The sequence below is a fragment of the Nilaparvata lugens genome, chromosome X (genome assembly GCF_014356525.2).
Source record: "Nilaparvata lugens isolate BPH chromosome X, ASM1435652v1, whole genome shotgun sequence".
In the NCBI taxonomy this organism is placed as follows: domain Eukaryota; kingdom Metazoa; phylum Arthropoda; class Insecta; order Hemiptera; family Delphacidae; genus Nilaparvata; species Nilaparvata lugens.
In genome coordinates, this window is record NC_052518.1 from 14,795,583 (window position 1) to 14,822,623 (window position 27,041).

Consider the following 27,041-nt stretch of genomic DNA (forward strand, 5'->3'; position numbering starts at 1 on the left):
TCCTATTTGGAAAATAGATATCAGTCAGTTAAATTGAGTAATGGGAGTTCACTGGTATTTTCAGCATGGGAAAGAGTAAAGCAGGGTGTGCCACAGGGCTCTGTGCTTGGACCGACTCTTTTCAATTTATTTATAAACGACCTGCCAAATAATGAAGATGGCAAGCTCATTTTATATGCTGACGATACAACGGTTCTGGTTACTGGTAAGGATGATAGAGAAGTTATGATTAGGGCTGAAACGGCTATGCATCAACTCAACAATTGGTTTGGTCATAATGCATTGAAGTTGAATATGACTAAATCCAACTATATCAGGTTTGCCGTGACGGGACATCATGCTGAACCTTCAAACCGGAATGCTTCAAATGGGAGGGAGTGCTTGTCTGTTGAAGTGACTAGTTTTCTTGGAGTGGAATTGCAAAAAAATATGAAATGGGATAAACACTTGGAAAAACTTATAAAACAGCTCTATCATGCACTTTTTGCACTGAGAACTGTGAGGACAGCATCCACTATAAAGACAGCTCAGAAGGTGTATCATGGATATTTTTTAGCCCTAATACGCTACAGCATCTTATTTTGGGGGAATAGTAAAAATAATTTATATAAAATATTTAAGATGCAAAAGAAAGCTGTTAGTGTTTTGGAGGGCTTGCGGCCATCCAATTCATGTAGGCCCATTTTTAGAAAATATAGGTTTCTCACGGTCCCAGCATTGCACTTCCTTGAGACTGTAAATTTTGTCTTCGGAAATTCAGAGAGATTTGAAAGAAATTTAGTTTGCCATGGCTATAGCACAAGAGCAAAGAGTTCAGCTGTAGCCTATATCAGTACCCCGCTCACAGACTGACACTTTTGGGAAAAGGACCATATTATTCGGGACTGAAGCTCTTCAATTGTCTACCTGAAAGAATACGGTTATGTGGTAGTCATAGGCTTTTCTTGTATTCAATTACTAATGTACTTGTGGAAGCGTGTCCCTATACAATGGAGGAATTTTGTGGTGCCTTCATACTTTGAGTTTATACAGATGCATACACTTTGCATGGAAAAATGTTCATGACATGTTACATGCCACTTGAGCTCTGCTCAGCTTTGTGGCTTCACGTAATAAAAATTTAAAAAAAAATGTATAACATATAAAAAAATAATTACCTCAAATCGGAAGTGTTATCAGGTACTAGAGCAATAGCTGTCATAAAATCATCATTATTTTCCTCTTCCAGGCTTATTTCATCAAGACTCCCTTTCGGATTATCTAATTCACAGGAACTAACGTTCAGTTTCTGCTTTCCCTTGGCAGAAGCGGCTTTCTCTTTGGTAACATCAAACCTCAGGCCGTTGATATCCAACTCCACAGTCCCGATCGCATACAGGTAAACTTCTGGTGTAGGGATTGAAGGGTTCTGAAAAAGTCGTAGAAAGGTAATTCAGTTGAGGTAAATAACGAAATCATGAAATAGTATACTATTTGAGGCAATCAGAAAATTGTATTAGAAAATAGAAATAATATGATGAAAAAGAGGAGACATACGTATAGAGTAGTTCCACTTGCATTAAATGCATATTTGCTGCGACGTGCCACAAATAGGGATTTATATAGAAGTATCTTTATGGCTTCTTCGAAATTATTTTCTTGAACATTTCAAAGTTTCAAATAATCTCGATGCACTTTTGACTTCTAAATAAAATACATGTCCAATATTAATTCACTCGATATTAGTAAATTATTCTTAATAATGTATGCATTATTTTTCTAAAGTCTTTAAAGCCTGGGTTTCACTAGTAGAGTTAGTGGTCGAGTAACTGGCATACTAACTCTACCGAGCTAACTCTACTATACTTACTTGGTCGAATGACTGTTTTCACTACAATTGAAAGAGTGTGTTGTCTAGTGAACGGAAGTAACCTTAAAATGTCAATACCAAACATTCTACCAGCTCGAGGCTGTTTTCATTAGCATAGTAGTGGTAGAGTAGAGTGAGTAGGGGTAGGGGAAGACAAGTGGTAGAGTCAGAGGCGGCCCTGACGAAGTTTAACGGTGGGCCCCTTTTAATATCTAAAATAAATAATTGTCAACTATTCACTTGGAAAAAAGTGCTGATTCAATGAACAAGAAATAAGTTTGTACTATACATTTATTATCATCATAATAATAATTGTTAAGGGCATACAAGCCATCGAGGGTAAGACGACAGGCAAAACAAAAAACTTTGTCTTGTTTTTGAGAGTATACTAGATACCGTCTATCCTGCTTTTCTTTATTGGGTAAAATTCCAAGGTAATAAAAATTAGAAAAGTGTCTGTTATTCTTATCAAGTGGATAGTCACAATTTGAGGTCTTACTGGGCTTTGAGTTACTAAAGTAGCCCTTTCTTTGTCATTGATAGGATATACCCAATCACCGGGATCGTCACTAACAGTAGGCCTATTCGTTTCTGGCCCTGCAGGTGATAATTCATCTTCTACTTCAGTAGAAACTACAGGATAATTTTGACTTGAGCCTGGGCCTACTTTGGTACTACCTGATAGGATATCTCTTTCCTCAGAACTGTCTAAGATTAAGTTGTGACTGTCATTCACCCCACTTTGTGTTCCTGACGTTACTGTGTCAATATTGGGGTTGGAAATGTTCAGGCGCGGATCCAGGACCCTGATCTGGGGGGGCGATTTTGGAGTTGAAACCCCCCCCCCGTTTGTCACCCCCCACCGGGAAATTATTGAATTTTTTAATCGAAAACAGCATTTGTGAGCTGTATTTTTGAAATTGATTTAAATGCCAAGGTCATGATACTTATTTCTGCAACTACAGTAGTAGTCCAGTCACTATATACATTGGTGCTTGCATTTTATATTGTAGTACTGATTTTTTATTATAATGTTTGGATACATAAGAGAAGTTCAGAACCAAGTATTTCATGGAAAATTTCCTTGTGATAGATACACGATGGGCCAAAAATTTGCTCTCTCCTTATTAGAGAATAATGCCCTCGCCTTCTTCTTCTTATTCAGATTATGAAATTCCTAATAATATGAGATCATTCGGAATTTACTATCTTCATTGTATAGGTACTGAGTTACAATTTTTCAAAAATGAGTAAAATTTTAAGAAATTTCAATTTTGATGAATTTTAGTTTTTGATCAACAATATCTTCCGATTGTTAACATTGAAATGTATAATTCAAAATTCCTCTGGGCGTAATTTTGTGCTCTACAAGTGGAGCACTCTATCTCATATAGATTTCCAGGTAAACCTGACAACAATGCTCCTTGTATTTTGGAAACACCCAAGTTTTAGCTTCAATCATCATTAGCAACTCCATTGTCATCACATTCAGATTTCGCACCATGATATAATATCATTAGATCATGTTCTGTGAGAATCACCCGTTAAATGCTTTCAATTTAGTGGAGAGGCGCGCATAAGGACACCTCAAGAATCAAAATTTCAAACACTTATAACTTTTGACACAATGATCAGATCTCATTGTACCAAAGCTCATTTTTTCTTGGCTCGTCAAGGCGGTTAGAAACCATGCATCATAAGTGAAATTCGATCGAAAAATAGGAAATTTATCCTAAGGTGCACTTTAACCAGTAAATATTTCAATTCACAAAAAATGACCAATTACCAGTTCAGTTCAGTTGAGACTGTCGAAGAGGCAACTAGTGTTTTTGTAGCTCCCTTATCTCAGTTCTTATCTCGTGAAACTCAAACCAAGTAAGATGATCTGCAGCAAGTGTAATTGTGATTTAATGTAATAATTTATAATGTAAAGATATGGAACAATATTGTGAATATGTGATATTGTGAATAAATAAACAATTATTCTCATAGATGTAGCCTACGATACTGTTGTCAAACAGTTATGGCATTGATAATATCACGTGGTATTGAGCAATGATTGTTTGTCAGAATATTGACTTTTTATTGATAGTTCATTTTGTTGTTTTGGTTTGTAGCCGGATGGGATATCTTATTTTTGTTTTTACCTTTATATTTTTATTTCCTTTATACTAATCTTATTGTTTGTAGTTTTATTATTTTGTATGAAAGTTTAAAAAATATATATATCGAAAATGAACTCACAGCTAGCGCACAAGTTCGCTTTGCTAGCTGTGCCAATTCTATTTATTCAATCGAAATGTATTATTCATTTTGATGATTATGTATTTTGTATTTTGGCAAAATAAAGATTTTGATTTGATTTGATTTGACCATATTGGAAGCTGCGAATCTTGTGAAATCATTTTGATGATTATGTATTTTGGCAAAATAAAGATTTTGATTTGATTTGACCATATTGGAAGCTGCGTATCTTGTGAAATACTTCAGATAAAATTTCAAAATCTAGTAAGGATGGGGAAAAGTATTTCATTTTCCCACTACAATGAAGAATACTTTCGATTTCAGTACCATTAGTGATTTACAGCCGATTTTAAAAATGGCAATTTTAGTTTTCCATTTTTTTCGCGATTTTTCTGTTAATGAAGAGTCTGATACATCATAGAAACTCATGATTAATTCCAAATTGTAGGCAATTCCATCCTCTACGACCTCAATTGCCTAAAATTCATCTTGAATCACTGTTCCTATCATACCACTGCTTAGAACGTGAATATGAGGAAAGTATCTTCGATTTCTCGAGTTCTTTTGATGATCAAATCTCACATTATGAACATATTCTTCCATGAATGGTTTACAGAAACTTAAAGAGGAGAAAAAATTCAAATTCAATTCTAGAATTCAAGATCAAGTCTTTTTTATAATAACGGGTTACCGAGATACATAGCTCTGAATTATTGGTCATCTCTTTGTGAATTGAAATAATGTTTTAACTACACTCAGGGATGAATTTTCTATTTATTGATTGAATTTCACTAATGAAGCATGATTTTGAACCGCCTTGACGAGCCGAGAAGAACAAGATGTGGTACAATGAGATCTGATCATTGTGTCAAAAGTTATGAGTGTTTGAACTTTTGATCCTTGAGGTCAAGGATAGTATATAGTATAGTATATATATATACTATTCTTGCCTTGAGGTGTCCTTATGTGCGCCTCTCCACTAAATTGAAAGCATTTAACGGGTGATTCGCATAGAACATGATCTAATGAACTTATATTATGGTGCGAAATCTCAATGTGATGACAATGGAGAATTCTTTATCAAGAATTTCATGATCTAAAAAAAAGGCGAAAACGAATTTTTGTGTCCGATTACAGGATTTGGCGGAAATAACAGAAAACTGGAAAATTAACTGAAAATACAAGATTTTTGGGCCATTGTGTATCTAGCACAAGGAAATTTTGCATGAAAAAATATTGGTTCTGGACTTCTTATAATTATATGTATCCAAACAATATATTGAAAAATCAGAACTACAATATAAAATGCAAGCACACCCTCTTTATATTGACCTGACTTACTGTAGTTTTTTCAAACACCACTTGGAAAGTGGATCCGCACCTGGAAATGTTGGGGGAATTATTTGCTTCTAGTTGAGTTCTTTCCTCGATATTACTCTCTATACTTAATGCATTAGAACTGGAACTACTCACAAATCGATCCATTGCACCGCTTAACTTTGATTTGTAACTTTACCATGACGATTTCTTTTTTCGTTTAGCACTTCCCGACTCGTAACTTCTCCCAAAATCTCTCTCCCTTTTATTACTAACACTATCACGTTCTGGTTCTGACATTTTAGTCAAAGTTAAGTAACTTGATAATACCGTACTCACACTAGATATCACTTAGCACAAATTAATGACAAATTAACACTCAACTTGAGCAAACATAACCTAAACATAACTATAACCTATTCATTTGAGGGGGGCGCGACAGTCGAGACCGACGACATTCGAGGCCTACTGTTTTACAGTCCTCTACGGTCGTAGGCCTCGACTGTCGGGAGTGTACGAAAATTAGAGTGGCCTCAACTGTCGCCTAACGCAGGCGACATTTGAGGCCACTTTTTCAGGAGTTTTCTACCGTCACTGGCCTCAAATGTCGCCGGTGTCTACCGTCGCTGGTCTCGACTGTCGCTGGTCTCTTCTGTCGTTTGCCTCGTTTGACATCGACCCCATTTGAGACGTAAGTCGTGAGAGAAACACTCTGCCGGTAGACTGCAGCACATGACGGTATAACAGAAGACAGACGACGCAGACGGTAGTCACCAGTGCGGCCAACGCCGAAACTACAGTTAACCTAGCAGCTAATAGTTAATGCCCACCCACTCCAAGTGCGTTTGAGTAAACAATAATCATAATCTGGAAATTAATTGTACATAGGATCGAAGTTTTGCCGATTATATAGAATATTTTAAATTGAAATACACTGTATTAAATTTTAAAATTCTTTCTTAATTTATTCATTTTTATGATTATGTATCTACTGAATATTTCAGTTATTATTGTACTAATGATTTGAAGTATTTCAAGTGATTTTGTATTTTTGTATTTTGGCAAAATAAAGATTTTGATTTGATTTGACCATATTGGAAGCTGCGAATCTTGAGAAATACTTCAGATAAAATTTCAAAATCTAGTAAGGATGGGGAAAAGTATTTCATTTTCCCACTACAATGAAGAATACTTTCGATTTCAGAACCATTAGTGATTTACAGCCGATTTTAAAAATGGCAAATTTAGTTTTAATTTTTTTTCTGTGTGGGGCCCCAGGCACCGAATTGTTCGCCTTCATGTAGGGCCGCCTCTGGGTAGAGTACTACCCCATGGTGCTATCCCACTGACATGACTCTACTTTATCATGAACGTTTTCATTGGGAGAGTTCACAAGATAGTTAGTACTTGCCCAGAGAACTCTACCACTAACTTTACTAATAAAAAACCATTCTTTAAAGGTTAAAGTGATCAAAGTGAATCATAGAGTCATTAATGTATTTTTCTCTGTATTATATTTCACTTGTCTATATTTTTCTCTTTTTATTATTATCGACGTTGCTACTATTTTTATTTATTATAATTTAGTTTTACCTTATGTTTTTTTTACAGTGCTACTTTGTTTTTGCACCACTATGGGTTTCATAAGACTTAATAGCAATTGTCAAATTGTATGTATAAATCAATATTATTGAGAAAATAATGAATTGGGTGAATTAAATGAACTATAAAAATAGTTAGATAAAATTCATATCAATCGATATAATGAAGTTGGAATAATCAAGTTGGAATAATAGTTGCCACTGTTTGAAGTGTTATTTTTTATTAGTAGCGTGATGTAGTGGAACAACACCTGCTACTATGTTTTCGTTGCTATTGATTTGCAAATATGTAGACTGATCTTTAAATGCTTAAATGGTGTAAAGTCCATTTGCCATTGTGAATAACAAAACAATAGCATATTCTTGAAAAATGGCAAAAAATTGTATAATCATATTGCAGAATTTAGAAAATCCATGTTGTCAGTAGAACGTAAATGTACTGATCAATTGATTTATTTGTGTACTATTGCAGAATGACTTGTATCATTTATATAAAACATGAATGATTCCTTTCTGATATGTATCCATTTCACTATGAGAATAACTATAGAACAATACTACATAGACTTAAATCCTTGAATAAGAAAAAAGCAAATTTTCTGAATAAGAACATGTAGAAAAGTCAAAATCGACATTTTGTGACTTAACCCCTTTTTACTTATCAGTACAGAATTATGAATTCCGTTCCAATTGTTGTCAAAGTTATTTTGAGTAAGATGCCTTGTGAAATGAAGCATACTGTTGGAATAAGCAGTACAAAATAGTGATGCCAAGTTTAGAGTGCGCTTAACAATAGTAACTTAGCTACTTTTGACCATAAATCGTAGATGAACATCACTTGCATGGAATCTATAACTCCATAATGGCATTCATAGTATGAATTTATTTTTGTTTTCAAGTTTATTTAACAATTTAACATTGATCTTTGCAGCAATATGATGTGTTTAACACACCTTTGAACAGTTCCTAAAGAAGCAAATGTTGGAGTTGAGCTAATAGAATATCTCAAGACATAGTGTACGTGTCCAGTACATTGAAATTATTATTCCAATGATTTCTAATGAGTATATTCCCACTTAGCCCGGTCAAGCGAGTATGAATTGTCCCAGTAGAACGTATGGAAATTATATTGTTACTGTGCCCGACACAATCACTAATACTGATAGTAGGAATCCAGGTTTATACGATACTAATAATCTAATGTTTGATATTTTTTGTCATACTTACTCAACTGCAGCTGTTTCCCATGCATCAAATCAAGCCAGTAAACAGCTGTTTTCAGAAAAAGAAAACATGTGATTTTCATTACAGCATACTATACTGTAAAGAGATCATATGTTCTCTTTACAGTCGAGTATGTTAGGACTCTACTGATTCCTAATATCATCTGAGTAATTAATATACTAACTCAAATAATTAGAGAACTCATTTAAGGAGTTTCAAGTTATAAGAACTCATCTGAAATCTTAGAATTTACGCCTGTATTTATTTGAGCTCGAAGGGTATGTCTTTTATGAACTAGGCGCTACGGGCTAGGCCATGTTTATAGAATGCAGTAGCTCGAGCAGCAGCAGGTAATGGTTTCTGTTTCTCAACAATATTATTCTTTCTCAGATAAGTATGACAAAAATATTGTACGTAACTTGTACGATAACGTATTTACCGCTTTCGTATGATAATTCTGCCCTCAACTACGTTTCGGGCAGAAACAATCATACTTATGCGGTAAATTATCGTCGTTACCGGACTTGTTACGTAAAGTACTATTTCATACCAAGTGATGTGTTTTTTGTAAGTTTGAACTAATTGAACTCATTATCAATTTCTGCAAACCTGATGACATTTCAATAACATGAAACATGATGAAATTTCACATATAACCGAAAAATGAAAAATACAACATTTTGACTGAGGAATGAAAACTCACTTCATTCTCCTTGATGAGTATGACGAAGTGATTCAACACCCCGATTCGACTTGCAATCACAAGCTTCCTAGGCGATCCTTCGAGAACTATAAGGGAATATGCTTCAACTCCATAGTTATCTTCAGGTGGAGGGAGCATTCTCACGATACCTTCATAATCAGTTTTCCGAAAACTTATTGTACTGAAATTTAAACAAATGAGCAGGATTAGGAAAATAATTGTATACCTTTCTGTGTTGTAGTGAGAATGAAGTTATCCGCACATTGAATAAAGCTTTTTAAATATTCAAAACCAATTATTTATTGAAGTATTTAGCTTCCTCCAACAGTCTACAAAATATTGATAATGGTGCAACAACCGGAATGGTTTTGTTGTTAAATATTTCTTTGTGCAACTGGTGCGCAAAGTGACAGTTTGCTGCACCGAAAGAAACGTTTACGCACGAGCCGTAGGCGAGGGCGGAATGGTTTCTTGAGTACAGCAGAGGAACTTTGCGCACGTATTTCACTTTAACTTTTTCCTACAGTTACCACTGAATATGAGAAGTGGTTGATTATGGGTAAAATGATGGCTTAAATCCATCAAATGTTTGTCTGTATAATGTTGTTATTAATAACAACTTCAATTTATTTTAAACTTGATAATCCAATTGAAAATTGATAATCGATAATTTATTCAAATTAAAAAATAAATTAATCCAATTAATTTGAATAATTTTCAGTAAATCTTAATTTCTAAATAATTTTTCAACCAATCAATTTATGAATGAGAAAAATATTATTTGAAATAATGAATAATTAATAATATTCAAAATGTATAATTTAATGTGTTCTCATTTTTATTTATTTGAAAATCAGTAAAAACATAGATAGAACAAATTCGCATTCAAAATACACGCCAACATTGTACAAAGCTGATTGGGATGGCTGCAAGATAATACGCAAAGTAACACTTTGCGCACTAGAGCGGAAAAGTGATTCTTTGCGTTCTGTAATCAGTGCAGGAATGGTCACTTTTCAAAGTAACTGTAGGAAAATAACTATTTAAATTCGCACAACAATAAAATGTTTAAACCTAAATGCCACTGGTCCATTCACCATGAACACAATTAAAATCTACTTAACCAAATACGTTAAAAATTGGTAGGTATATACAGTTGTCATTCTTCTAGAGGCGCACTAAGAATGGATTTGAAAAAAAAATCCCAAGGTACGCCCAAAATTAGCGTTTTCTCAGCTTTTTCAAATTCAAATTTCGTTCACACTCTCAGCTAAGGTGTAAAATATCACTTGCTTTCAAAATTCTTCATTTTTAATCTATTATGCTTCAACTATTTAATGATAAAATGCTTCACAATTGTGACATAAACAGATATTCTTTACCGGAGTTTAAAAAGAAATGTATCCTAAATTTGAGATAGTGTAATTTGATTTCTGTTACCAAGCTTGAACTGTTTTTCGTTAACTATGCATTTTAATGTAAGTTGTTTTGGATGTATCCCGTGGCTTAATTTTGTATATACATTGTATTGTAAATATTTTTGGTGAATAAATAAATATAAAATTTTTGTATTATAAGGGTTTTGAAATGACGCTAGAGATATGCCCAAGATCGGCGGTTTTTTTAGCGTTTTCTAAGCTTTCTCAAGAACTGATTATTGATATAAAATGCTTAAATTTGGTGCACGAGTTCAGCTGAGGATACAAATGTTCTATTGAAAGGGCTTAGAAGGTACGCCAAAGATACGCCCAAAATCGAATATTCTCTGCGTTCTCTCAGTTTTATCAAGAATCAATTCACAAAAAAATATTCAAATTTGTTACACAGTCTCAGATAAGGTGTGAAAATATTGTATTGTGAGGGTTTTGGAATGATGTTTAAGATACGCCCAGAATCGGGACTTTACAGCGTTTATTAGCATTTTCTGCATCACCTCAGCTTTTTTTGAGAGAAAATTTTCAAATTTGGTACAAAAGTTGACTAAGTTGTGAAAAATCAGCATGAGGTGGCTTTGTAATAATGCCAAAAATATGTTCAAAATAAGCTGTTTTCCAGAACTTTTATGCGTTTTCCCAGCTTTTACGGAAAAAGCATGCTCAAATGAAAAATGCAGGAGAGTGAAGCGAGCATGCTGTTCTCATTTGTGGATGATTCAGCCAGCCGGCGGGGGCGGAGCTCCTTGGCTAGATGTATAAAGCGAGGGATGCGAGCCTGCCGGCTAGTAGATAATCTAGGGCTAAGTGAAAAATGAAGGTACTAAAAAATGATGGTGAATCGGATACTTACATACCGTCACCACTAATATAAACATTCACTGTGTGAACATCTCCGTTTTCTTTCAATAGAAAAACACGTATTCGGTTGATATGTTTCGGCTTGTAAAAGTTCTCATTCTGTAAATATGAAACAAACCAAATTGAAATCAAATAGAAAAACAAATAAAGTTGAGTAATATTACATTACCATGAATTAAGTTCTTAGTTCTAAACTAAATATAGTTGTGGGAGTTCTGGACTGTAAACGTGAAAATAAAGTGGCCTATAACGTTTTCGGAACAGAATTAGTTTTGTGGAATTTGTGTTTTTAATTTGGAAATACAATTTTTTCAATACATCATTATTACACACACTGTTTTTTATACATACATTGAATTAGAAAAATGGTCAAGTAAACTAATGAGAGATCGTATTCAAGCAATATATTTCAATGAATGAATGAAATAAATTACATAAATCAATATCAATTTCTACTGGCAACAAGTGTTTCACTTATGTCAGTAGTCTTCACCTCTAGCCGTATAAGAATAAGATAGTTGATATAGCTTTTTAGAATAATTATTTTTTTCGTCTAACTGTCACAACTTTGTATTATTTTTGTGTTTTTGGTGAAATAAATTGAAATGAATTTGATATGAGGAAATCAATGGCAAGAGTTTCACAGCATTTTTCAATGAGTCTAAGCTGGAGAAATCTAATGATGTCAAGTGTGTAACGGAATTATGTTGAAGGAAATTAATGGTTCAACAGTTTCAGGTGTGTTCCCAACAGATTATTCATCTTCAACTACTATCCTATTAGCTATTCGTCTATTGAACTTTAGTTTACAGTTTCAACATTCCTTAATCAATTCGGAAAACATGGAAAAATTGATCTTGTAGCTTTTTATGTAGTCCAGGCAATGGATGCTCAAAAAAGGGCATAGAGGGAAAAGTTGGGAAGACAATTTTTGACCCAACAGTTATCTTTAGGGTAGTAAGAAGGTAAACATATCAAAAGTCCCCACCCCTACCCGTTGTGCTAAGGGGGTGGGGGTGGTTTGAAGGTACCATTTTTTGGTTTCTCGCATAAAACTCAAAAGCTATCTATCCTAAGGACTTGACTGTCATATAATAAATTGAAGCTTACATAATTTCCTACAACTTTTTCTATATCTCCTCTAGTTTTCGAGATATCCGCTCTTGAAGGTGTTACATTTTTGAAAAAACAGGTTTGCCACCATTTTATTTTTCTTTTTTGCTCTTATAACTTTTTAAAAATCGATGAGAAAAATCCATATTGATTATGAGCTCAACAAGGATGACATTTTTTTTGCTTCAACAAGTGTCAACTCAGCGGTTCCACACCTTCAACAGACGGGATAAAGATGCGCACTTTTGCTATGTTCACCTAACAACTAGTCCAAATTGAGCTGAAAAGTCAAAAATTGTGTCACAGATACCCCCTTCAAATGTCATTGTCAAACGATCAATTGTTGCAGCAATGAAAATTTCACCCCCTACATTGAAGCTTCTATAACAATGAAAGGGACACTTGGAATGTTGAAATAATATATCATTTTAAAGAGAATTCAATGCTCTACAAACCTACGATCAGCATTAGTTTTTAGGATGCATTGTTGGAGAGTTATAAGCCCTGAAAGAGCAAAACATTGGATAAAAACCTTTTATTTTAACAATTACACATCTTCAAGAGCAAATATCTCGGGAACTGTTAGGAATATCAAAAAATTCCACTGAACAAAAAGTGTAGAGAATTTATCAAGCTTTATTTTTCAATAGTTATTTGAGTCGGTTGAACGCATTGTCTTCAAGATATGATAGTGGTAGAAAAACGCTGAAAAATTCAACTTTTAAACCACCCACATCCCCTTAGCACATGTGTTAGGAATGGGGACTTTTGATATGTTCTCCCAACTAGTCCCAACAATGCTGCAAAGTGAAAAATTTTATTTAAAACATTCCCTCCAAATTCCTTTGTCAATTGGTCTATTGTTGCAAAAATGGAGATTTCACACTCAACACTAAAGATACTGCACAAGGTGTAGGAAAATTCGTAAAAGTGTGAAATTATACATCAAATTGAAGAGAATTTAATGCTCTTCAAGCTCATAATCAGCATGTATATTTCCCATCGATTTTTAAGAGGTTATAAAAGCAAAAATAGGAAAAAAATGGTGGCAAACGTGTTTTTTTTCAAAAATGTCACACCTTCAAGAGCGGATATCTCGGAAACTAGAGGAGATATAAGAAAAGTTGTGAAATGAATATTGTAGGAAATTATGTAAGCTTCCATTTGTTATATGACAGTCAAGTCCTTAGGATACATAGGTTTTGAGTTTTATGCGAGAAACCAAAAAATGGTACCTTCAAACCACCCCCACCCCCCTTAGCACAGCGGGTAGGGATGGGAACTTTTGATATGTTTACCTTCTTACTACCCTAAATAGAACTGCGGGGTCAAAAATTGTCTTCCCAACTTTTCCCTCTATAACCTTTCCTACACTAGACTAATGAGAGTTTATAAGTTTTATAAATGCGGAAATCTATTCAAATGCTTTGTACTAGAGTGATCTTGAAAATCTTTCCTCTTCTTGCATTTTCATCTTTTAACTAGATTCACACGCATTTTCACTAGCCGGTCAAAATTCCTGGTCCCAAAGATCCGGTCACCAGTCACATCTGTACCCAAACAGAAAATAAAACGCAAAAAACTGGTATTAAAGCACAAACCTTGACTGGAACAAACCGTAACAAACCTTGAGTGGAAAAAGTATTTCAAAATCGACGACATCGTTGGCAGGCCATTTATGCATTAGTGGTGCATTTTCCTTGCTGCAGTCGCGTACCTCCATGTGTTCACCGTACAATATCAGCAGCAAATCGTTGTTGATCCAGCGTACTCTCCCAACATACTGGCACTCCGACCATCCCACATTTATAGATCTGTAACAACACATAAAATAGCATGAATATTAAATTGCATGAATGAATGAATAAATAAATTGAATTTGAAAAATCTTGTTTTTTTGCAAAAAGTTGAACTTGAACCCAAATCATCAATTCACAAGTTGCGCTCGTCACCACCACAAGACCAAGAGATCCACATCAATTCGGTTGGTAGATAATTTATTTATTTTACATTCCATAATACACAAATCATATACATGATCAGAAAAGGACCAATCATTATCTGATTGGGATTTTATCTTAAGCCAACTTTGAATTACAAATTGAATAAAATAATTTAAGTTACTAAATAAGAATTGGTCAATAAAAATGTGAATAAGCCTATAACGCTATAAGTTGGAATCAAATTGTTGATATCAATGAAGACTGTTTTGTGCATTGTAGTCTTCGTAGAGTTGTAGATTTGAAAAATAAAACATAACCATCCTCGGTTAATTCAGAATCTTCATGAAAAATTTCATGTTAATAAGTTCACTACCTCAGAACTAATGATGCCTCAAACATGTATTTCCCATCCAGTACATGTTAATTTCAATTCTTTATTTTATTTATAGTACAAATTAATCATTCACAGATTTGATTTTGTATATTTTTCTTTTAAATGTATTCGGCATTATTTGTGAATACGAATAATTAATATTCGATGTACAGGTTTCGTCTAGTTTATTTTCAACCATAATAACCTGGTTGGAAGAAAAAATCAAATTTTAACAACAATCGCAACCAATGTATGTAGGAAGTAGTGCTGGAATCGACAAATTCCTCAAGATATGATGGCATTTCTGGAAGAAAAAAAATGCTCGTAGATCTTTGTTGCATCTCATTCGAGAGTGATAGATAGCATGGAAGGTTTTTGCAGACACCTTTTTCTGCGAGCTCTTTTATTATTTTTCTCGCTTTATCCTTTTTCTCGGCATCTTTTTTACCATTTTTGTTTCCGCCCAAGGACGAGAACCGGCTCGTCCGTACGGCTCGTTTGGTTCTAAGCGGAAGACGGAATTAGCCAGCAAATCTGAAAGTGAGGCTGCTTCTGCTCCACACCCAAATCTCCCTCTCAAGCATTGTTAGTCGTGTATTTTCCACGTCGCCAAGACTGTAGAAAAACGCGAGCGCCAATTAGAATCACAGCCAAGCGCGTCCTGATTTTTATTCATTTGCGTTGGTCGCCTGTGTCTTTTTGTAGCCGAGAAAATAAAGGAACGACTGTGAAAAATGTATGTGATGGAATGCTCATGCGAGCAAATAATTTCGAAAGTCGGAAGCTGGTGAGTTCCGTAGCAAACCTGGGAAAAATGGGTTATTCAGCTGGAATATACATTGAATAAAGATGGTGTCGAGTTGAAGATGCTTCAGGGACGACTGTCTCTTTTTTCAGATTGGCGATTGTCTCTTTCTGGTTTCATAAATTAGACCAGAGTTACCAAAGTACATCTCATCCCTGTGCAATTTCAATTCAATTCATTATTGCCAAAATTTAACAACATAACAAATCAATAGTCCATGAATCTCATTGGAACTATGTTATATGTATGCTTTTTAGAATAAATACTTTCCAATGAGTATACTTCGTTATTAATGTGGTTGAAACACAATTGTGAACTTTTTTCCAAGTTTCATTTACATTCGGAGATATGTAACTCACAGGCAATTAGACATACACGTTTATTAATGTTTCTCAGATGTTTATTCAAGCTTGGTGTCCAGGTGACTAGTGATTATCGCCATGCATCTGAGACGTGCGCGGAATCCTGACTCGAGATGAGAGATGCACTTGGCTTAGTGCCGCCTCACTTGACCTCTTCCCCTCCTATCCCTGAGGGACTTGACCAGGCACGAACCACAGACAATGTCGTTCTCAGATTTCATTATCTGAGCACACAATCAAAATTGTATCTCCCGAAATTATTTATAGTCATCGCTCACTGCAAGGTTGAAAAGGCACACATTTTTGAGGCATTGTAGATTGTACCCTTGATTCGGAAATCTCGTGAAACCTCACTGAAGTCACAGTATAATAATATAATGAGTATGATTAGTTTAGTTGATGAATATGAAGAATTTAATTTCTGCCGTTGTACCTAGCACGTATTAAGTATGAACTACACAAAAACTGACAAGCACGCAAACTATGCCCGTTTCCACACACCTATTGTCGGCCGATGCCACACCCATAATGTCCCCCGATTGGCTGAGCTGTTAGTGAAAATTAGCCAATCGGAGGAAATTCTGGGTATAATACATGTTTGCAGACAATCGGTAAGTGTGAAAACGACAATTTTCTTACGGTTGTCATCATGCACTCTTTTTTCAAGTCCATTACAATCTTACATTCACTTTCTATTTTCTACCATTTATTTCAAAAGTTTTTGATACAGTTTAGAGTTACTAATTCTATTGTCGGTCTAAACTGTAGTAGAACTTGTGAGGCTCATTGACGGAATGAATTATATTTTGAGGCTATGTGGGACCTATCCGTAAGAAATTCCTGCCTAACAAGAGTATATACAAATATTATTATTGTAATGGTGACTAATTTATTTATACTAGTTAGTGACTTGACGTACGCTTGTGATATTTTTGTGTAATTTATAAGGTAGTTTATCAGTGTTTATAGTTGTGCCTAGTTTTATTCCCGAGTGTTATAGTGTTATAAATAATAAAGCTAATCAGTATAAATCACCTCAAGTGTTTTATTAGTGTAGAAAACAGCAACATTATTATTATTACTAATTTGAGGTTGACTTCAAATACGCATTTTTATTAATACGCAAGATTGTGAGTTTTGTATACTGACTGTTCTTAATCTATTTGTAAAGTAGGATATTATTCTATGAATCAATATCCTGTTATAAATCAATAACTTTTATTAATTTCACACATTCACATTCCACATTCTCTTGATCTATACATTGAGCTTTTCTCGTAAAAGCTAACTTGTTTATTTATTTTATTAACGATGTTGCTTTTTGAATTAATCACATGATTACTTTCATATGATGATAACATCATACGTCAAAATAGAATTACCATCACTACAATCTCATATCCTACACACGGCCATTCTGACAAATTGGCTTGCCCTCAAGCCTTCACTAAATAAAACAAACATAAATTACACATAATAAAATAAACACATTACACAATCCTCCAACATTTCAAATCGTCTCTCGAGTACTGAGGATTATCCCCAACCAAAGCACCTATGTCCTCAGCACATCTGATTTGAATGGTTTTATTTGAGTTTGATTTCTTAATCAGCAGCTCGTTATTCCTGAACCACACATACTTGAGCACACCTCTTGTTGAAAACCCTTTGCACGTTTGAATAGCGAATAAAAGTAGGATGACATCAATTCTTGAACAAAAATTGGTTTGTTAGATTCCATACCCGACAGCCCAGTCTGCAGAATCTCAGATTATTAAATCCTCTCTTGTCTGATTCGTTGTTGAATTTCAATATAATAGGGAAAATAACCTTCGAGTTCCGAGATGGCATTCGGTAGCATCGATTGATTGTGTTTTCATTCAGGGAAAAATCAATACTCTTCGTAATCATTTTAATTATTTTGATTACGTTCTCGCTCTCAACACTAGGAATATTCATAATTTTTATTCCATTATACTGGAGTATTTGGGTATTGTTGATTGCTTGCATATTTATCTTCGATTTATTTCTTTTGACTGTGTTGCTCTCCTTAGTTAACTTATCTATTTTCACATTACAGCTGATGATGTGTGAGCACCCACGAAAGCATGCTCCTGTAAAATATTAATTTGTATTTAATTAAAGTGGATTTTTGACAAAATTTCAAGTCTCTTCAATTATGGAAAAGTTTCACAAAATCAACATTCACGCTACAAACTTGAATGAAATACAACATGAACTATTTCTCTTATCGTTTTAGTGTTTTCAACTTGGACTGGCCAGTTAACAGGACTACATAGCAATTATCCCAAGGGGATGGAGTTTTATTAAAGGATGCGGTGGTTGAGATAGCTGCGCGAGATCTACTAACTCTGTTCACACAACTACTTGTTAGGTATTATTATCACAACATTTTCCGAATATTAATTTTCTCAATCACTATAGTACATGTACCATGACTGATTACAGGGATAAATACAGAAGAAGGCAGGGAAGAAATGCGATAGAGTTACTTCAGCTGCGATCTTGGGGTAGCAAGAAACCAAGATTAAACCGAATTTCTTAGTCACTTTTCCGAATATTTACTCTGCTACTCCCTCTAGCCTCCAGAGAAAGTCCGGTGGTTGGGAGCAATAAATATATAGGAAAAGCTGTGTTTTACAAGTAGAAAACTAATTAGAGCTGGGTAAAATCAGTACGGGCGCATTAGAAAAGGGTGAATGGACGTGAAATTACGCATACAATACATGTCTCGGCCATTAGAGTCCAAGACCCCCACGCCTCAAAAATATTTACAACTCTTTGTCCCCTTAATGGCTCTTGCAGCCCCTCACTACATGCATGTCGCATACGTTTTTTATACTCAAGCACAAGGTTACTTGTACAAGTGAAACATCTTCAAAATAAAACTGAAACTTTTTCTTACAGAGGGATATCCAAGTACACAAATTTCGAATTTTGTTTAATTCAGATATTGATTATATTGCCATTCAAAGATAGAAACATGGTTGCATGTTGAGACCAACAAATCTGAAACCAACTTATTGAATTTATCTCAATATGGAGAGATTCCACAACCTGTTTCTTATATATTGTTTCTTAATGTTAGCATATTGAGCTTCATTCCTTCATTGCTGCTCAATGAAGCTTATTTGAGGTTTTGATTGGATGGTGTAATAATAACATAAACTAGTAACTCAAACTGTTTGATGAGTGGTTTCAACAATATCAAGTCGTTTCAATTTAATATGGTTATCTACCACAACAATACAAGAAGGATAGGAACTATAAAATTTAATTTTATACCCAATAATATACATAGGATTACAAATACTAATGCATAACAGAATCCCCCTACACACAGATGGATAGTCTAGTAGGGGAATTCCAAAATATGTTGTATATTGTATTTCTTATTCGTGTATTATGTTTTTTGGAAATAAACTGAATTGAATTGAATTGAATCACACTATACATATAAAAATAAAACACATTCTTACGTCACTATTACACTATATAGAATATAATATAATACTTCATGGAATATAGAAGAGTAATCTATAAAATATTCTATAAAAGAATTCCACTATACAAATTAAAAGAAAACACATTCTTATGTTGGAGTTATAATAGTAGCCTAGATAAAACGTATGGATTACTGGAGGGAGTCAAACCTTACCATACTTCAATATGACTAAGAAATACAATAATAACTAAGAAATACGTAACTTTCAATAAAATTAACAAAGTTAAATTTTACAAAATGGGGGACAGTTGATTGCTGGAGGAAGTCAAACCTTACCATAGTTCACTATAACTGAGAAATACAATAATTACTAAGAAATACGTAACTTGGAATAGGATGAACAAAGTTTTTTGAAAAAATCTGGTGTGGTACACTCACACAAATTTCCTTGCTCATTGAACTGTAATCCTTATTCTTAAAGTGGAGAATGATTTAGGTGAATAACATAATGACGATATTGGCGGCAAAATATTTGAAACTACGGTCAGACTACTGTATAATATGTATATATAATTGTTTTCAGAGTAATTTTTGCTTTGTATAAATTGTGAAATTCGATGATTTTTTTAAAAGCTGTTTTCGTCAAAACAGCTGTTCTACAGATGAAATATCTCGACTATGTGTTCTTTTTATGAACTGCTCTACCTACCTATCTCATGCACGAGAAGGAGGTTAAAAAGGATGGGGTGGACCCCCCAATAGTTTAGAGATAATCTCCAGAAAGGAGACTTATGCCAGTTGATAAAGCTGATAAATAACTATACAGGGTATGAATTAAAAAAAAATCGGTCAAGTCATTTTTGAGAAAATCGTGAAAAACATGGTTTTTTAGTAATTATCCGCCATTTTTCTCAAGAATATTACGGAACTCCTGCAATTTTCCCAGAAATGAGACTCATGTCAGTTGATAGGACTTATAAATAGCTATCCATGGTATAAATTTGAAGAAAATCGTTAGAGCCGTTTTCGATAAAACCGTGAAAAACATGGTTTTTTATCCGCCATTTTGAATTGAATTTCTTATTGTCGGATCCTCATGGTATAAGGACCTTGAGGTTAAAATTTCAAGTCAATCGGTTGATTAGGAATGTAGTTATCGTGTTCACAGACATACACACATACATACAACAAGACCAACACCCAAAAATCATGTTTTTGGACTCAGGGGACCTTGAAACGTATAGAAAACTTGAAATTAGGGTACCTTAATTTTTTTTGGAAAGCAATACTTTCCTTACCTATGGTAATAGGGCAAGGAAAGTAAAAAGGAGGGACTGTTGATCTGATTTAGAAGTTGAGATGTGGATGGTGATACAAAGACGACATGTGAATTACGCTGGAGGTACGGCGCTGAGCTGAGGCTCATTTCGAGACGTAGCTGAGGGTGTGAAATATGATAGGTAGTCCAAGTTTTAATGAAAGGATATTGACAGTCGTCTTAGACAAGACTGCAAACAGTCGTAGAGACGGAATACATTTGCGAAGAAAGGCACAGTACCTTGGGGAGCGGGAGTAATGCACGGAGTAATATAGAATAACGATACATGTCATACGCCACTTTGGGGACCTCGCTTTAATAATGAAATGTAAAGTAAAACAGGCTGTAAATAATGGAAGCGTATTAGATGCGTTAAAACTTGCCTAACTCTGCGACTTGGCTTTATTGTCGCCGCCGCGTACAGACTGGGATTTTAATGGACTTGGAAACGACTAGCGGTGCATGTTGTCAAGATGCGAGCTGCACAGCTGAAGACGTGCGGGATTTCGCCACTAATGCACGGCCTCATTAAACACCCCCACTCCACCCCTGCACCAGAGCAAAGCATCACTCATACTTCTGTGTCAAGGCATCCACTAGATAATATATCCAACTATTGTAGCACGCTACCTGCCAATGTGTCAGCTGATCGCAGATTGCAACTTTCAATTCAATTATTGTATGTTGTAGGTTTATTATTGAGGGTTGTGTGGCAGAGAGGACCCAAAGTCCTAACTCTAACCTTATAAAGGACATTATTCAATTCAATTGTAGACACTTTTGTAGATTTTAAGAAACATATAGAAAGAATAAAATAGAATATAGTGGAAATAATGGTAAATATAAAATAGGAAGAATATAGTGGAGTAAAAAAACGTGTAATATTGAATAGTAGGTTTGTGTCTTTAGATTTTTCAAATAAGTGCAATATTTCTCACGTCAACCTTGAAAATTGAAATTCCTGGATCGAAAATTAAGTGGCAAAACAGTATCGTATCATTTCATAACCTTACAATACTTTGGACAACATTAACATTTATTAAAATTTGGTACAGGCTCAGCTTATTTTTTCTTCTATGTTCATAATTATATTATAATTACAGTGAATAGAAATACAAATATCAGTACCCTTTTTTAAATTATTTTATCGCAACATGTTTCAACATTCATGCCATTTTAACATTCATGTTGTGATAAAATAATTCAAAAAAGTGTACAGAGATTTTTGTATTTCTATTTATATTATTACAAGTAGCCCTAAATAGAAAAGAGATAATATAATTACAGCGTTTTGTGCAATAAATAAGAATGTTTTTTATTATTTCTATTAAAACTAGTCACTAGGACTAACCATTAATTTTGTTCTCTCATTTATTAGTCTGAAATATAAATTTTTATTGCTAAAGTCTTCCAGTGAAGCCTACAGTTCTAATCTATAATTTCACTACTTCAAATTCTTTCATTACACTTTTATTTAATATACTTTTATCACTTCACTAGCACTACACCAACTCGAAGGGATGATAATAATTAAAATGATAAAATAAGAATGGAAGGGTGTCAGTTTGGATTTCAGTTTATCCTGCCTAAAAGGTTATTCTGAGTTATGTTTCAAAGGTAAAAGGGTAGGTTAGGGAGGTTAGGTTTTTGCATTTAAATGGCAATATGTTAGTATTTTTCGAATATTTTGATAAATTTAGATAATAAACACAAAAACCAAGAGGACTGACAAAAAATCTGATCAGCATGAACTGAAATACAGGATATGAATTGAATGTCACCCATAAGAATATCCCACAATATTCACTTAGTTCTATAGATACCACTTTTATTGGAATAAAAATGGAATCAAATATCTTTTAATATGTTATTACTTCATAAAAAATAGAATATAACGTATAAAAAAGTACAGTGCCTGAGTGTTAATTTGATTATACTACAACATATTTGAGCTAACACTAGTATCAGTAGTGAGTGAAATGGTCTTTAGAAGCCTAATGTACAAGAAGGTAAGGGAACACAGGTATAGAAATACAATTTTTCACCTCAGGAATACGCTTGAGAGCAAGATGGTGGTGGTTGCGGGAAGGGGGTGGTGAGGGAGCGAATCGGCACCCTACTCGCATCCTGTCGGCAATTTTCGCGCCGAAATTATTTACGACGCGCGAAAGAGCGTTTACCAAAAGAAGCGGCGGAACAATTCAAGTAATCCGACTGTGCAATTATCAGAGACTCGGGAATATAGTTTTATACGTGTTTTCCGCGCCAAAGGATTACAAAGTTGCGAAGACTGCTGTCGTTAGACGCAAGAGCGCCGGAATTAGGCGCGCCGCCAGCTATTGTCATTTAAATTCGGGGGTTAGCGTACTGGTAGGTTAGCACTGCATTGCAACGCAACGGTCGAACCATCGAAAAGCTCAAACGTTTACCACTTTCTATATGCATTCTTACAATCGTTTGAAAGCCAGGCCATTTATTGCCAAAATTATTCGTGTTACAATAACGTAAATTTTTATAACCAATGGTTTGAATGAGTTCATAGGAGTTGAGCGGGAATGAATTGAAAAAACTTGTAATGAGACAACCAGAAGAAACGAGACAGTTGAATGTTGATAGTTGAACTTCTTGATAGCAGCAACTCAACTTCAAAAATGATGTCGAGAGTGAATGAATTGAAAAATTGTGTTGAGACAACGGCAAGAAACGAGATAGTTTTCCCTGTCAAGTAATATTTAATTGTAGGATCTAATACATAGAATTTTCTCAAAAGTCGATATTTATTTATCTATGGAATCAATAAAATACAATAGGAAACAAGAAAAAACAGATGGAGTTCATAACTTCTTCTCTACCTGATTTGATGAATCCTCCAAATGTAGGTTATGTAATAATTGTTATTATAATTTCTCCAAAGATTTCACTTCTAAAAAAAACACAATAAACTGAATATTATAGAAAATTTCAATCGGATTTATTTCAAACAGCTTACTTCCTAACTTCATTAAATGGGTCCAAACTGTCGCAATGATGAGTTCATGTATGATTCAAGATAATGCATAGGAAAGACATAAGATAACCAAATACAGGTTAGGTAAGGTATTATTGTATCTAATGTTCCTTCCCCTCTCTGTCAGGTTCAATATTGTATTATATTTTACAGTATTTCCAGATTTGGAGAGAAAGAGTATCACAATTTCGATACAGATATAATACTGTATGTAAAGCACTGCTGCTTGAATTTTTCAACTTTATACAAATTGTCATAGTTAGATAATACAGTTTAATGAGATCATGGAAAATTACAGTAGAATAATCAACTATTTTTAAAAAGCTGGTTTGTCATATTGTCTTTGATAAAAGTTCTGTCCACAGTAAAGTTAAAGCGTAATAGAGGTGAATCACCGAAAATTACTTACTTTGACTCTTATTACATAATTCGGATGGGCAGTAAGATCAGTTGTTTTCGTAGAATTTGTTAACTTAAAACTCAAACTTCAACTTGAAAGAGATCACAGTTCTTAGTATCAAAAACCTTATAATCAGTAGAGTAGTAGAAATCAACAGTAAAATTGATCCTGTTTAAATGCCCCATATTAACAGTGGATTCAGCTGTTTTTGAATTGTTTGAAATCCCAAGTTTTATGGAACAGGCCCGCAGTTGACAAAATTGCAATAAACAATTAGAAGTCTATGCGATACATAAAGGTTATATTTGACACACAGGTTTGGCAAAGCTCTGTTGTTTTATTATTTTCCACTTTTTCAACAGTGCCATTGATGGGAATTGAGCTGGTCAAAAACTAAAAAGAATCATCTGGCTTTGTTGGCGAATTGGAATTTTTCGTTTGTTTCAGTGCCGAAATCTATTGATAAAAAGGGTGGAGTTTGGCCGGCGGCTTACAACATGCAGGATCGAAATTAATTCTAGAGGTTAAAAATCTGGTGACCGCCGATAAAAGTCAAACGAATGAATTCATTGAAATGTCGTTTTTCGGAAAACGCTCCGATTTCGCCACTGGCAAAGAAACGATTGCGTCGAATTTTGCGCGCCGCGTAAAAGTTGAAATTCAATTTGTTCGCATGTCAGAACAGAAGCTAACCCACCTGAAGTGGATTGTTCTTGGCACATAACACCGCCACCGCCCTCAAAAATTTAATCGCTCCGCAAATCAAAGGCGGCATCCATCCAGGTCTGATGAAAAACTCCAATCTACGCGTCGTGTAAACGCTTTTCCGCACCGAAGATGGCGTCAGATAATCGCCGCACCTTTCCACTGCAGCTGCAGGTTGGTCAAGTTATTCTATTTCATATCTCGACTATTTTCTATTCGAGAATAACGATTTAAAAAATTTTAACTACACATGAACTACTCTTCACTCATGCCAGTCTGTCGGATGCACATCATTGACGCCACCAATAACGGAGAGATGGAAGTGATATCTTAGTGAAGAATAATAATTTTCAAGTCGTTGAAAAAAATGAAAATATGAACTGATTAATTTATCTAGTCAATCATGTACAAGGTCTATTGATTTGGTGTGAAAGATTGATTGATTGATTGATTGAGTACTTTATTTATGTAGATTACAATATATACTGTCTTATACAAAATAGCTTACAGAAGAGAGGTAAAATGTTGTAGACGATATACAAATTAAACCAAAATATCAAGAGTAATAATTTGACAATTAGTCAAAACTACATTTTTTTTTTGAATAAGCCATGAAGATCACTGGAGATTGAAAATGGTTTATCAACCGGAACAAGAATTCGAGAAAGGAAAGAAAAAGGAGGAGGAGTGGGGAAAGAAGCGGTTCATAAGAATAAGTACTTTCCTTAGAAAATCTAATCGTTCATTCACCACAAGTAATTTTTTCATCCTGAGTTTCAATAATACAAAATAATGACTTGGTGGGAGTTCATAACGATTCAAGAGCTGTTTTCCAATAGAATAGGTTTTGGTTGCGCAAATAATTGGAGAGGGAGAAGGAAGGGTTATGTGACATCGGGACGAACAAATGAATAGGATCGAACGACTGACTGGCATTCGATTTTAGGTGGCGCTGGTACCGGTTGGCGCTGGCAGTGCACGGAGGCGTTAGCACTCGGATAAGCGTTCAATTTTATCAACCGTAACGCTGACCAGCTGACGCGTCTGACGCCCGAGAAGGGTGTGTTATTAAACAAACACAATTTTTCCTATGACCGGTGGAAAATCGTACGACGATATATTCGGTGCCCCTCTAATGAAAAAGACCTACGCACACATGCCTTATCTTCGCCTAACCGTGCGTGTGTCAAGCACCGCGAATTATTAACCTTTATTGGCGATTCTTTTGGCCACCCGCCTAAATTATTGTCCTTCGAGCCGCAAAAAACGCCAATTTATTTACGAGCTGTCGGTTGACTGTTCGCCCGTCGACGCTTTTTTTCAAGTACACGCCCTGATAGAGAACGGTCGCACAGCACACCATCGATACCCTTACCTAATCACGCCAAGGCCACATTAATGCCTGTCCTCAGCACAGTCTGTTTTATACACTACGGCCGGTTGATAAACTTGATGATATCTGATGCAGAGACAATTTTAACTTTTACAAGCGTCCTTACATCATAGTGAATTCCGGACGCTTTTGTGCTCAATCTTCAGCCTACAGTCTTTCTTCATACTATAGTAATATTAAGGGTACGTGGATGCTCATGAGAATCGAATAAATTATGAATAAATCCATTAAAAACACATGATATCAAGATCTCTCATGTGTTTTATAAGAACTATCGAACTGAAAGTTTATACTACATCATATCATTAACCAACCAAACTTGGAGAAAATAAAAACCTTAGAAGATGATATCGCTAAAAATTTGAACCTAGAAATTCTAAATTAAAAACTAAATCTAGTCTTCGGGGTGATTTACAGCATTTAATTGGGATTTTCGTTTAATAATAATAATTAAAAACTAAACCTAATTTATAATTAAAATTTAAAAAATATGAATCTTAGAAGAAATTTATGATATCGCTGAACATTTTAAACTACATCAGATTATTAACCATTAACAATTGGAGACAACTGGAAACGTTGGAAGAAATTAATGATATCACTACACATTCCACTCACCATGAAAATCCAAGCGAGAAAAGAAGTTTTGTGATACATAATCATTCGAAATAGTAGACTGATAACTCAATCAGTGAGTCCTATGATTGAATATTGATAAAAAGTTTTGAGAAAATCGGATTTAGTCATGTGTTAACGATACATTTATTTTAAATTTTACTCTTATTATATCTATATCTTACATTTATTTCAAATCTTACTCGGGATATCAGATATGACTTCAGACGGGTTTTAGTTCAAGTTCCCCAATCTAATTTAACAATTTTTCAACATTCATTTTCTTTCAATGCACCTAGAATGTTTAAT

The 27,041-nt window shown here is 34.5% G+C and overlaps 1 protein-coding gene across 2 annotated transcripts in view; it reads right to left on the reverse strand.

Annotated features, from left to right (window-relative positions):
• LOC120354793 overlaps positions 1–27,041 on the reverse strand; it is a 137,180-nt gene that overhangs the window by 21,936 nt on the left and 88,203 nt on the right. For both annotated transcript variants that reach the window (XM_039442495.1, XM_039442496.1), the window contains exons 3-6: positions 13,973–14,159; positions 11,225–11,331; positions 8,939–9,119; positions 1,158–1,408 (exon numbers count right to left, since the gene is read on the reverse strand). In XM_039442495.1, coding sequence (XP_039298429.1) covers positions 1,158–1,408; positions 8,939–9,119; positions 11,225–11,331; positions 13,973–14,159 — 726 coding nt within the window. The remainder of the gene's footprint in view (positions 1–1,157; positions 1,409–8,938; positions 9,120–11,224; positions 11,332–13,972; positions 14,160–27,041) is intronic.